Source organism: Mus caroli, unplaced genomic scaffold (assembly GCF_978045245.1).
Source record: "Mus caroli unplaced genomic scaffold, Mus_caroli_1 scaffold_14, whole genome shotgun sequence".
Lineage (NCBI taxonomy): Eukaryota > Metazoa > Chordata > Mammalia > Rodentia > Muridae > Mus > Mus caroli.
Window position 1 is genome coordinate 1133221 of NW_028227269.1, and position 14280 is coordinate 1147500.

General features: G+C 46.2%; 1 protein-coding gene across 1 annotated transcript in view; it reads left to right on the plus strand.

Annotated features, from left to right (window-relative positions):
* The first annotated feature begins 1246 nt into the window (after positions 1–1246).
* Dnajc27 (DnaJ heat shock protein family (Hsp40) member C27) overlaps positions 1247–14280 on the plus strand; it is a 31983-nt gene continuing 18949 nt past the window's right edge. The window contains exons 1-3 of the mRNA XM_021179513.3: positions 1247–1510; positions 5012–5094; positions 8142–8211. Coding sequence (XP_021035172.1) covers positions 1424–1510; positions 5012–5094; positions 8142–8211 — 240 coding nt within the window. The 5' untranslated portion in view covers positions 1247–1423. The remainder of the gene's footprint in view (positions 1511–5011; positions 5095–8141; positions 8212–14280) is intronic.

The following is a 14280-nucleotide window of genomic DNA, read 5'->3' on the forward strand; positions in this document are numbered from 1 at the left end:
TCCCAGGGCCACATATTACATTCTTATGCCAATTATTGGGAAAGGTTCTATCTTTTTTTTTCTTCAAAAAAAGCATTTAATATTTTAAATTAAGCATGCTTGAAACTGACTTAAAGTAACTACTGACTACTCCCGCCTTCCTCCACTGTGTCTTCCCAGACTTGGTTTAAGCCCTGTAGGAGCAGAAACCTTCACCTTGGTATTACTGAGAAATTGCCAGCCATCTTTGTCAATCTCTGTTTACATCTGTAAACTGAAATTATTGACTAAAAGAATAGTGTGTCTGTCAGTCTGACTTTCAAACAGTTGCTTTCCATAATAACAAGTTATCGTGGAATTTATGATTCTACCTTATCTACCTTATCTTGTCAGGTAAGGGGAAATGGAACAAGATTCTGGGTTAAGCCTGGATGTCGGCAGCTGTCAGAATCCCACACCATCACAGAGCTGGACAAACCTTAAGAACTATCCAGCCAGAGTTTTCCTCCTGAGGACGGGGGCCATTAGACGGATGCTAGAGAGGAAAAATTAACACACACACACACACACACACACACACACACACACACACACACACACTGCCTCTGCTCCAAAAGGCAACCCTCTTCTCCCCAAGGTGCCTTGGTTATGGTGTTTCTTCACAGCAACAGTAACTCTAAGACAGTGGGACAGATAATGTAGAGGTGACACAAGTAGGCTGAGGATGTCCATAAGTTACATAAAGATTTCTACACACGTAAAATTTATACATAGAGGTTTTTTATATATTTATTTTGAAACAGGATTGCACAATATAGCTCTACCTGGCCTTGAACTCATAGAGATCCGCCTGCCTCTGCCTCCTGAGTGCCAGAATTAAAGCGTTTGCTTGGACACCATCTTTAGGTGACTGGGACATCCGCAGAATCCACTGTGATCCTGGGCTCAGTCCTCTGCAGAAACTGTAGTCTGCAGTCACTGTACTGACGGAGAGGAGGATGGCAGCAGAGGCACCCATCGGTGAAGATTCCAGGAAAAAAAAAGCCTTTGGCATGACTGGGCCTTACACTAAATGTCAAAAACTCCCCGTGACAGCCACTCTATTTCTGCCACTATGTGCAGACCAATCTTGGTGCCAGGCAAAGAAACTCCAATCACCTGCACCCGGGCAGCACTGGCCCAACAGGACCCCAAGACCCAGTCCTCCCAGCCCCGCAATGACGTCACGGCGCGCAGTCATCGCGAGACTCCGCTCGCCCTCCGCGGCTCGCCGCTTCCCAACCGCTCTCGTCCGTCCGTGGCCAGGCAGCGGTGGGGATGGCGAGCCGCGGAGCCAGGGTGGTGACGAGCGCAGCGGCTCCGTCATTGGGCGAGGAGGCCTGAGGGACGGGCTGGCTGGGTGCGTAAGGACACCACAACCCGTGGCCCCGGCAGAGCGAGGGCGATGGAGTCCAACGTGCCGAAGCGGAAGGAGCCCGCCAAGTCCCTCCGCATCAAAGTCATCTCCATGGGCAACGCCGAAGTGGGGAAAGTGAGTACCGCGTGCTGCGAGGGCAGGACCTCCGCGTGCCGTGAGAGCGACATTCCCATTGGCTAGGAGAGCCGCCACTCAACAGCTTGAAGCTCCGCCTCCTCTCTGCTTAGCATCCTGAGCTCACTGGGGCTTGCGGCCTCCAGAGGAAAACTATCTTGACCTTTTTGACCTTTGGGCTGCTGGCTCTTTACTGACGTCACTGTCCCTAAAAGGTGTCTGGGTGGCCTCTGATCTTTGATTGTAATTTGAAGGTAGTAATTAGATTCCGATGTCGAATGATCAGTTTACATACCAAATCTGTTTTCCCGGGAGAGAGGACAAGGTCCTGCGGGTTGCGGAGAGTCGTTGCCAGCCTTGCAGTTTAAAGAGATGCCAGTGAGGTGTTAGATTCTGAAAAGTGTGGCCCTGAACTGCCGGGAGTCTATATTTCCACCACCAGAGCACAACAACCCAGTGTGTTTCAGGGGACATGCACTGACAGCCCTGGATCTTGTGTTTTTAATTTTTTGTTTTGTCACGTCCATTTTTCTTGGAGGAGTCTTTTTTTTTTTTTTAAATACCATCTTTCTGAGTGTATCATATGTATCACTTGCTGCTTATTAGCTATTAAACTTCCTCTCATCTGGGAAGGGAGGCCTTTCCTAAATGAATTTAGATGCCAGTTACTCATTTTCTTCCCTTAATGTTCGGAAACTGTTGGTTAAGAATTTCCCAAGGTCGACAGCCAGGGAAGGGATCCGAAGTGGAGTCTTCACTAAACCAAACGCAGAAGACCTCTAATGGGAGTGTTTGCATACTATGTAAGCCAGTGCTCTGCACTGGAAGATGCTCAGGAAGTGTTTATTGCTGTTATACTATTTAGCATGCTCCCGTTCTACATATGGACCTTCATGTATGTGTTAACAAAACGGTCGCTGAAGATTAACATTTATTGACTATTGACTATTTTCCAGCTCTGTTTTACAAAGGCAGGAGAGTTGGGAATATTGTGAGTTGGTGCAGTGCGAGTGTGGATAGCAGTTCTGTTCCCAGGAGCCCTGCAGAAAGCTGCTAATCCCAGTGGTAGGCAAGCACAGACTGCTGGGTCCCTGGACCCCCGACCAAAGAGCCTGATCAGCAAGCCTCAGGTCCCACGGAGACCTTGTCTCCAAAAGGAACGTGGATAACCACTGGGGAATGATACCCCATGCCCTTAATTAAAACTCCCTTTTCTACCTAAAGTTTGGCTTTCCATGTAGATAAATGTTGGACAGTTTTGAGAAATGTGCTTAATACATTAAATGAAACTGTAGCCATTGTTTTATTTACTACTATTTTTAAATTATGCTATCAAAATTAACATAGTATGAAAAAAGAGACACAAGGTCACTGATGAGTGAGCATGTTAGGTAATTTCAGATCCTAGGAGACTTTGAAAATTGGTATGGGGGCTGGAGAGATGGTTCAGTGGTTAAGAGCATCTACTGCTCTTCCGAAGGTCGTGAGTTCAAATCCCAGCAACCACATGGTGGCTCACAACCATCTGTAATGGGATCTGACACCCTCTTCTGGTGCATCTGAAGACAGCTACAGTGTACTTAGATATAATAATAAATCTTTTTTTTTTTTTTAAAAGAAAATTGGCATGGAACTTTGGGATGCATTAACTGTCAGTACAAGAAGTTGAATAGAATATAGACAAGGGGCACGGAGAAATCTCAAGTTCCCCATAGAGGAAGGAGTAAGCCATTGGGGTTGAGGGTGAGCTGGTGTAAAAGCCCTTACTGTATAAGCCTAGTGACCTGAGTTCAGTTCAAGAACCTACGGTAGAAGGAGAGAACCAGTTTCCAAAAGTTGTTCTCTGATACAGAGTGCCACACGTGTGTGTGTGTGCGCGCGCGCGCACACACACACACACACACACACACACACATACAATCACAATCAAATTGGAGGGGAAAATATTAGAAATAACTTTTTTTGTCCCCAAAGATTGAAAACCATAAAAATTCTTGAATTAAATAAGGCTTAATGAGGGCTCAACTTGTTACTCTTGCATTCAGTCCCAACAAGTGAGTCAAATGGGTGGCCCACAGCTGCCTGTATCTCGCTCTAGGGGATTTGATACCCTCTTCTGCATTATACCGACACCTGCATTCACATGCAAATATCTACACACATACACACAGTTAAAATGAAATAAAAATACTTAAAAGCCTCCATGTGCTATAATTCACATAGAATTCACTTATTTCAAAAATATAGCTCACTGATTTTCATTTCATTCGCAGAGTTATGAAACCATTACCATGATCAATTGTAGAATATTCTCATCATCTCCTGGACGGGAAAAAACCCCAGCAATCACCAGGCTCTCCCTGCTTCCCCTAACTGTTAGCCCACTTCCTGCTTCCATGAAGCCATGCTTATTTTGGCTATTTCATGTGAATAGAGCCATATCTATTGATCTACGTGATCTTTTACTTAGTATAATTTGAATAAGGTGCATCTGTGCTGTGGCATATATCAGTATGTTCTTCGTGGGTTTATTTGTTTGTTTGTTTGTTTTTTTCCAAGACAGGGTTTCTCTGTGTAGCCCTGGCTGTCCTGGAACTCACTTTGTAGACCAGGCTGGCCTCGAATTTAGAAATCTGCCTGCCTCTGCCTCCCAAGTGCTGGGATTAAAGGCGTGCGCCATCACCACCCAGCCAGTATGTTCTTCGTATCGTAGAAATGTATTCCATTATGGAGACGTAATATATTTTATTCATATGGGTTTTTGTTTTTAGAAATTGGCAGTAAAGATAATTATCATGTAGACTTGAGGACTTAGGCCCTGAATCAAATATGACTTTTAATATTTTGATCCTTTTTCACTGGAGGGATCATGGTTCGATTAACAGCTAGACATAGGCAAGGCCATCAGTAGATGCTGAGACGTGGGTCTCGGAGAGAGTCAAGGCTGGATGTAGATACTTTAATGGTGTTGAATGTGTGAGGCTGGGAAAGATCTGCAGAAGACAAGATCACAGCAATGGGTAATACAACTGAAAACACATCCATATTTAGTATGAAGGTAAGAGTTAAATTTTTTTCTTTAAAATCATGACTTGTGGCCTGGTTGGTGGCATGTGCCTTTAATCCTAGTACTAGGGAGGCAGAAACATGTTTAAGGCCAACCTGATCTACATAGCTAGTTCCAGGCCATCCAGGAACCCTCTTAAAACAAAGAAATAAATGCCTCACTTTTTATACTTGTTTCAGGTACGTTATAGTTTTTGTTTCCTTCGTGTCTTTTGTTTTAGTTTTGAGTCAGAGTCTCATGTGGTTGAGGCTGGCCTCGATCTCTCGAAGCTTCTGTTTCTCTGGGCATCCACTGCCGCCACGTCAGCCAGTTGTTGCATTTGACAACTTTTCCATTTTCACTGGAGTGACTGAGGAAGCCCTAGTGAAGAAGTGTGCTTGTTTCCAACGTTTTCCAGTGTGTGTTACTAAACGCATGCACTTTTGACTTTCTAGAGCTGTATTATAAAGCGCTACTGTGAGAAGAGATTTGTGTCTAAATACCTGGCAACCATCGGGATTGACTATGGAGTCACAAAGTAAGTATATTGTTCCTCTGGCCTGCGTATTTCATAGATGCTCAGGCTGTGTCCTAAGAGAGCCTGCATCTGCGTGTGCATGGGTTGCACTGATAGACGCTCTGAAGATAAATTGGAAAAGACAGGACTAAGGGACTTTTTCAGGTCTGTGGTGCCATCCTGTCAGCCTGCCAGTGTGTTCGGTGCCTGCCAGGCCAGACCTGAGCAGGCCAACCCAAAGCCCGAATGACAGCTGGATCAGCTTAGGACAGGCGGAAGCAGGCCTGACCAGCAAGTGTGCTTTAGGCTGATTTGTCTTATGTTGGCTTATGATGTTGCTAGCTTGTTGGAATCCAGCGTGTGTATCTGAGAATAGTGAAGTTGGGGATCAGTGGGACTTTGTTTAGAGATGAGTCAGGAGTGGCCAGAGAGAGAAAACAGCAAGAAAAGCCCCACCAAAGAGTAGAAGCAGGGCAAGGCACATTTCTTAAACACGGACTTCCTGCCTTCAGGCTCTGAGCGCCTCTTTATCAGTGAGGACACACGTTAGAGTTTCCTGTGTCTGTGGTGCTTGCTAATTATTTGTTTATGTTTAATATCCTTGATCTTTTTTGCTAATACTTTTTCTCATTCTTTGAAAGTTTTATGCATTTATATAATGGATTTGGATTATATCCACCCACCATTACCCCCATCTATGCATAGCTGTGAGGCCATCAATCTACTGGTGGCCACATCCCCAAAAGATAGTTACTCTCCTTCCCTCAGCAGCCATCAACTGCCCGCCACTCTTTGGCCAAGGGTGGGGCCTCAAGAGTCCTTTATCCAGGCTGGAATTTTGACTGGCTTGATCTGGTCTTGTCCGGGTAGCCCCAGGTGTTGTGAGTTGTGTGTGCATCAGCCCTGCCATAACCTCAGTCAGCAGGTCACAGCTCTCTCCCCCAGCCAGCCCTCCCATTCTTTCTGTCACCTCTTGCTTGGTGTTCCCTGAATTGTCTTCAAGGCTGATAGAGATGAGCATCTGTAGTTAAGCATTGATAGCTATCTATACTTGACACTTTAGCCAGTTTTGTGTGTCATTGCAGAAGCTTCTCTGACCAAAGTTGAGAGCAACACAAGTCTGTGGGTCTAAACATAAAAATTGAGAAGGCAGTTTGACAGAATGACTATTGAGCAAAACAACAAGAGACTCCCCTGCCCCCCACTTGTATGTATCTTCCCAGGCTTCATATGTAATCCTAAAGTTACCTTCACGTCTTAGTTAGAGTTTTATTGCTGGCAAGAGACACCATGACCATGGCAAGTCTTACAAGGGTAAACATTTCATTGGGGCTGGCTTACAGTGTCAGAGGTTCAGTCCATTGTCATCATGGTGGGAAGCATGGCAGTGTGCAGGCAGACATGGTGCTGGAGGAGCTGAGAGTTCTCCTTCTTGATCTGAAGGCAGCCAGGAGGAGACTGGATGTGTTACTCACTGGGTGCAGCTTGAGCATTTAAGACCTCAAAGCCCACCTCAACAGTGACACACCTCCTCTAACAGGGCCACACACCTCCTAATAGGGCCACTCCCTAGGGCCAAGCATTCAAACACATCGTCTGTGGAGGTATTCAAACCACCACACCTCATGACTGCCGTTGCCGCTGTTACACCAGTGGGCATTGCTGGGCCACGCCGCTGTTACACCAGTGGGCATTGCTGGGCAGGTTGGCGTTGCCGCATGTAGGTTCCACCACTGAGGGAGATGATGGTCTCTTTTCTCCCTCAGCAGCCTGCATACCATCTCTGGTACTGTGTAAGCCAGCCAGCAGGGAGGAGATTGTCTGCTCCATTATGTCCTGCATCCAAAGTGAGTCCTGTAAAAAGGGATTTTTGTATGTTTTCTCCAAGGGCCAGATACTGTGCTTCTCCCTGGTGACTGCTCAGGATATATTGATATACTTAGAGGTGAAAATTTCAAATCAGAATATGAAGACAATATTGAAGAAAGTAGATAAAGTTGATGAGGTGTATCTGTAGCAGAATGTCAGTTGTGTAAAAGGCAGGGTCGAGCTTATGTGTCCTAGACTGCATTAAAGTAGGTCAAATCTGTGGCAAAGTAGAACCTAAGAGTTCTGTATAAATTCTGTCACTGTTTTCAATTGAAAGCAGCAGGAGATGTTTTTGCACAATGTTCTCTTAAGTGTGAAGTTTGCAGCTCTTGACTGAAAGTTCCAAAGCTCTTCATTTGAAATCCACAATTCTTTCTACTTTTTTTTTTCCTGATTTTTACTTCAGAGCAAAGGAGTTCATCAATGCAGCTTTACCACACCGTATCTAACGAGTGGAAATTCTATATAATGCCATAGAATTGTGACTTATTTGTTTGTTTGTTTGTCGAGACAGAGTGAATTGGAACTTATTCACTAGGCTATTCTGTTTATTACTAATTTTTAAAAATGTGATTTATCCCATGATGAGTCTTCTGAAATTCCTTTCCAAGGAAGACATAAAAGAATGTTTATCCCTCCTCTCAAGGTCTCCATGGCTAACCAAGGCAAGACTCCACCTAGGGAACCGACAGTTTACTTGGCTTGCATAGGTGAGGGTCACCTGTGATGTGAGTGCTCCTCTCACAAAAGCTGGTACCAGAAAGGCTTTACCCAGCTGGGATTAGAGCTTCCCCATAGCTGCATAGATGGTACCCCCAGCCCTCAGTGGCCTACTCTAGCTCTCCCTCAAGGCCATTTGCAATTAAGTCAGAGTTACATACAACAGGTATTGGGGAGCAGCTAGAAACTCAGATGAAGGCTCAGCTGGGATGATCCTTTTGTAAGTGGAGGAACTCATTGGTTCAGGGTTGTACACTGAAGTGTCTGAGGTGGAAGATGGGTGCCTACTCAGGCCTTATGTGTTCCAAACAAGGAGGTGGGTTTGTTGGCCAACTTGCTGGCTTCTGTTGTAAAGATTATCTGGAGTTAAGAAGAGGATGAAGAAACCTCTGGAAATGTCATTCCTGTTTCCTTTTGAAATCCATAAATGTCAGTGGAGAAACACAACCTTTGAGATTGTTTCCATCTGAATATTTCAGGGTCCAAGTCAGAGACAGAGAGATCAAAGTTAACATCTTTGACATGGCTGGACATCCCTTCTTCTTTGAGGTAAGAAAGCCTTCTTAGGAAACTTAAATCCACCAGAAAACAAAAGCATAAAAGCTGAGCAGTGGTGAGCACTGTTATCCCAGTGCTCAGGACGCAGAGCCAGAGCCAGAGCCAGAGCCAGAGCCAGAGCCAGATGGAGCTCTGTGAGTTTGAGAACAGACCGGTGTACAGAGTGAGTCCTGGCCAGCCAGGGCTACAGAGGAACCCCATCTCAAAACAAAACAAAACAAAACAAAACACAAGAAACAAACAAACCAAAAAGAAAAGAAAGAAAGAAAAGAAAAGATCCATTAAAAAAACAAACCAAAAAACTTGGGCAATGGTGACACAAGCTAGCCTGATCTACAACGTAAGTTCCAGGACAGCCTGGGCTATACAGAAACAAACCACAAACAAACAACAACAACAAACAAAAGGGAAGAAAGAACTTAAGTCCAATATTGATCCTGGAGACAGTGGAGAGTTAATTCAAATGACCAGTAGCCAGATCATCTGTAAAGCTCATGCCAGCGGCTTGCCTGAGCCTCAAGGTAGTGGATAGTCCCTGGTCACTTACACTTTCCTGGAATAGGGGTGGAAACTTCATGGCTAATGTTTGAAACATTTGAATGTATTGGCCATTTCCACCGTAAAAGGACGCAGGCCTTTTACCTCATATCTCAGCCCAGAGTGCGAGGAGTCAGCGATCCGATCACAGCCCTGCACGCACAGGTGTAGTAGCTCTCACAGCAAGGTCACTCTTTCACAGCAAGGTCTAGTGTGACCTTTCCTGTCACTTCCCAGCCATGCAGCCTCCCAGGAATAAGCCAAAGCAGCCCTGCTAGGTGTGGCTCATTGGTGAGGCAGTCCCCAGATGAGCATGCACTCCTGTTGGTGACTGTCTGATGGCTTGGCAACTTCCCGTTTGTCCTTACTGTGTTAGTAATTTCCTTCTTTGTATTAGCTCTGGCTTTATTTGACTCTTTGTTCTGGGTTCATGAGATAGAGCCTGGGTTACCAACTGCAGACTCTTCTGTGCCTTGAGTGCTGTGGATTCTCTCCTCAGCATCGCCTCAGGTGTCCCTTAATACTGGCGTGATGATGGAGGCGGGGGCCGGTGTTTGCTATCGGTGGTTTCACCACTCCTTGAGTCTGTAAGCTATGGCAGTGTTTGCTATCGGTGCTTTCACAGCTCTGTGAATCTGTCAGGTATGGTCCTCAGCACTTTCAGACATTTCGGCCATTCTCTCTTCAGAGGCAGGACTGCTGTGTCGCCCAGGCTGGCCTCATACCCAGATTCTCAGTCCTCTGCCTCAGACTTCCACCTTGCTGGAATGGCAGCCACCAAGCTTCCTGTTCCTCATTGCATTTCTCAGCACCACTGTTGTTGTGATTGATCTTTTAGTCCACTAGGTCCATTCATCCATAGTCCTGTGTCCCAGTCCTCCCTCACGTCTCCCCCACCCCAGGTATACACACACACACACACACACACACACACACACACACCCCACTCAGATTGGGTGATCTTTTGCTGTTACACTAATTTTTAAAAATTACATTATTTATTTATGTGTATATGAGCGGGCATGTGTATTCCATGGTGTGTGCGTGTGCGTGCGTGTATGTGTGTGTGGGGAGTCAGCTTTTGGCAGTTGGTTCTCCTTCCACCATGTGGCTTTTGGGAGTTGGACAAAGGTCAGCAAGCTTGGCAGTAAGTGCTGCCTGGTGGCTGTGAGGGTCTCTGCAGTGCAGGCTGCAGAGCAACAGCCTGTAGGAGGAGAGAGGCAGCTCAGTTCAGCATGACTTAATAGCCAGTGTTCAAACTTGAGGAGTCTGGCCCGAGGAGTTTATTTTGGCTTTATTTAAGCACAGTACTATCAGTAAAACACTGTCCTGGTAATAATTAACTCAATCCTTTGTACATAGTAAAGCACAGAGGGAGCTGAATGCAGACTGGATGCAACTACATCAGAATCCTTTGTAAAGTACATGTGACACTGGCCAGAGCAGTGAAGTCTATAGATTGACTGAGAACAAGCTCGCAGTAAGGGTCTGGGGGAAGTCCTGTGGGGTCTTGGCTCCACTGATAAGACAGAGGTCACCAGGCTGTTAACAAGTCCACTCCCAGCCTTCTGAGTGGATAACAGGTTATGTGTCCCTGCCTTTAAAGGTGCAACCCTGTGTTTTTAATATTCCAGATTCCCTAGGGCTTGTTCCCTTGAGTACCACAGCTGGTCCCTCATTCACTGGTTTTTCTTCTGTCTCCTCCATTCAGCTGTTGACCTCAGTCACTAAACTTTATTTCCACTTCTGAAGTTTCCAGTCTTGCCTAAGGCAGCAGATCCCCGCCCCTGCCCGCCCTCCCCCAGAGGTGTTCGGTTGAGTGGTTATTACCTGAAGCTTTTGTTTGTTAGCTGCCTTTTCACTGTGTCCTTATGAGTGAGAAGAGGCCTTCCCCAGGGCTTTTGTCTGTACCTTCTGGCATTCTCTAGACACCTAGAGACATTCTCCTGGGTCGTGGCAGAAGAATCGCAGAACTCACTGCACACCATTCCTTCCCAAGGGCCTTAGCTCACCTGCCTTAGTCTCTCTACCCTTCAGAGGTTTTAGAATTCATGCATATACATAATGTCCAGGATTTCTACCTGTTCTTAGCAGAGAGTCCAGGGATGTATGGCTGCTCCCATCTTTCTAGAGGGACATTTTAATGGTTACACCAGGATATAGAGGTAAAACAACTCCCTTCGGTATGTGAAGCTTATGCCACGTGTAATCGTTTTCTAAGCAGAGCCCATGGTCAGTGAAAAAGACAGGTCTGGTCAATTCTACGTCTGACATAGGTGTTCTGAATATCAGAAAGACTAACGCAGATCTTGAATGATACAAAGATCATCTCATTGGAAAGTTAAAAGGTGCCAATGGTTGGTGTACTCCTAAACACAGTGGTCATCGGCCAGTCATGGCTAGCTGTATGTCAGTTTCAGTGATAGACACGGGAAACACAGTCCCATGTCCTTGTGGAGTGAAAGTATGTTGGAGAAGTATTCCTTGAGCCAGTGGTGAATGCTGGCTCATTTAATACCATGATTCAACGTCTCCCAGGGTCAGAAAGTCCTACTGAGGGACGTGACATTCAAAGAGGCTTTGGGTGTGCTAAGAATTATGGGATATGGTGGAGTGTGGTAGTGTCTGGAAAACAGGGAGCCAAGTGACAGATTTGCTGCCTCGTGAGCTAACCCTATCCAGAGCCACAGCTGCCATGCAGCAGCATCTCCTTGTGGCCACCCTCCATTTGTCTTCAGCATGTTCTGGCCTTGCTTTTGAGGAGACAGACTGAATCTTTGCGGGTGTCCTTGGTTAGCTGATGTTCACTAAGTTCTAATACATCATTCTAGATGTGTCTGACTGCTGAGTCTCTGCTCCCTGTTCTATATTTGACTCCTATTAATACAATCTAAAAATGCTTTAGGCTTTTTTTCAGGACTTTGCAACAATAGAAGTATTAATTAATAGAAACTCCTTACAGTTGCCTCTTCTGACGTACCTTGTCACAGGCCGAGTCTGAGCTCTCTTTTTGTGTCTTCTAGTTGCTGTCTGGAGTGCAAATCTTCCTTTTTGACAGACCCAAAGCCACTCTCTTCTTTCTAACCCCAGCTCACCAAAGTGTGTCCTTGCTCAGCACATACATCATGAACATCCACAGCCATAATTCCCAGTTCCCCATCCCCTGATGAAGCTTCCGCTATTACCAGTCCCCTAGGCAGGTTTCCCAAGGGGCTTGCCAGGGGCAGGGGAGCCTCTCTTCCATGGAAGAACATGCAGTATCCATTAGGTGCCCCTGTAGGAACTTTCTGAGACCTCTGTAGTATTACATTAGAAGCTGTTTCAGCCTTTACCAGTTGTATACTGCCCTTCCCTTAGCTTCCTAACTAAACTTGAAATATGGTGAGTCTCCTGCCTGTAATCGGAAGCTGTTTTGGAAGACTAGAGTAATGGAGCTGTAGGGTTCAACTGAGGCATCTTTTCATTTTACAGGCAGGGAAACTAAGGCTGGAGTAATAAGGCAACTTACCAGGACTATGGAGGGAGCTAGTTGCTGAGCTTAGGCCTCAATTTGAGTCCCTTGCAATAGCTTTTGAGCTTGCTTTACTCTCTCTCTCTCTCTCTCTCTCTCTCTCTCTCTTACACACACACACACACACACACACACACACACACACCACCTTCAGTGAAATTCTCCTCCCCTTTGGCCTCTGCTTTTGTCCTCTGTAGACATACATTCAGCCACTCAGTGGGTCAGTGAATGTCCATTGACCTTGAGGGTGGTCAGGAATAGATACACAGATGTCTTGACCTTAGTGTAGAACACAGCTGAATGTGCTGCCAGCTGTGAGAATGGCAGCAAGTGGCAGGAGTGTGCTACAAGTGCGAACGGCAGCCAAGCATGATGGTGCATGCAGTAATCCCAATACTAGGATGTGGAGTCAGAAGGACCAGGAGTGCCAGTCATCAGCTCAATGGAGACTTTGAGGCCAGCCTGGGCTACAAGAGACCCTATCTCCAAAACAAACAACAAAAATAGAAAAGGTGGGGATGAGGTGTGGGAGGAGAGGAGAAAAGAGATAGAGGCTAGTGTTACATCTGTGGTGGTTCAGAGGCCGAAGAGTGTACCGCCTGTTCTGTTCTACAAGCTTTGATGGCGAGAAATGGGACAGGAGAAACCATGGACAAAATGTAATAGTGCACTTGAAAGATTAAAGACGAGAACTCCAAAGGGGGCCTGGGGGGATGGCTCAGCAGTTAAGGAGCATTGGCTGCTGCCCTTGCAGCAGGCCAAGTTTGAGTTTCTGCCCATGTTAGGTGGCTCACAACCACCTGTATCTCTAGTTCAAGAGGAACCAACCCCCTCTTCTTATACCATCCCCCCCCCACTCACAAATAAATAAATAAATATTTAAATTTGTTAAGTCTTTTTTTTTTTTTTTAAGAAGCAGCTCTGACAGGGTGGTGGTGCACACCTTTAATTCCACTGCTCTGAAGGCAGAAGCAGGCTGATCTCTCTTGAGTTTGAGGCTAGCCTGATCTACATAGTGGATACCAGAACAGCCAAGGTTATGTATCAAACACTGTCATGAGCCCGCCACCCCCACCCCCCACCCCACCCCTGCAAAGAAAACAAAAACTCAGCCTTATAACCTTATTTAAATGAGGTTGAATGTCAGAGAGCTCAGGGGTGAGGAAAGAACTGGGGGACTTTGAACCATGGCTGAAAAAGATAAGGTACAGTGTGTCATGGCGCTGGGAAGACAACATGGAACACTGCAGCAGTGTGTGAAGGCGATATTGCACTGTGTGTGAAAGGGAAGTGACAGGCAGGGCAGACGTGACCCACAGGACTGTGAACCTGCCGACACGAGACCAGACAGCAAAGGTGGACATGGGGCTTTCAGCCCACCTGGCCCAGGGGCCAGAATGCTGCCTCATCACTGACTTCCATGCCAAGGCTCCTGTGTTCAGTTAAGTCTGGTCTACCTAGCGGGACGGGGCTCCAGAAGCTAAGGGAGCAGACTGAGAGCCTGAGCTGTGCATGTGGTTGAAGGTGCCGAACTGTACAGAGTCAGAAAGAAAGGGAGAGGGCCCAGGATAGCACAGTAAAGGAGTTGGTAGAAGATCATTTGTACTTCTTTTACTACATTATATATCATATATTCCACACTCTCCTGTATGTTTGTGCACCATGTACTCCCTGGTGCCCTTGGAGGTCAGTAGAGGCTGTTGAGTCCCCTGGAAGTGGACTTACAGACATTGTCAGCCACACATGGAATCAAATCTGTGTCCTCTGCAAGACTAGATCTCTCACCCATCAAGCTATCTCCTTAGCTCCCTCCGGTGGGAGAAAACTGAGAGCTAGGAAGATGGCTCACTGGGGAAAGTCCTTGTTGCACAAGCATGAGCACCTAAGTTTCCATCACCAGTACTTATATAAAAGCCAGGTGTGGTAGTTTACATCTCTAACCTTAGGGCAGGAGGCCCAGGGGCTCCCTGACTATCCATGAATAGCAGTCTGCAGGTTCAGTGAGAGAGCTT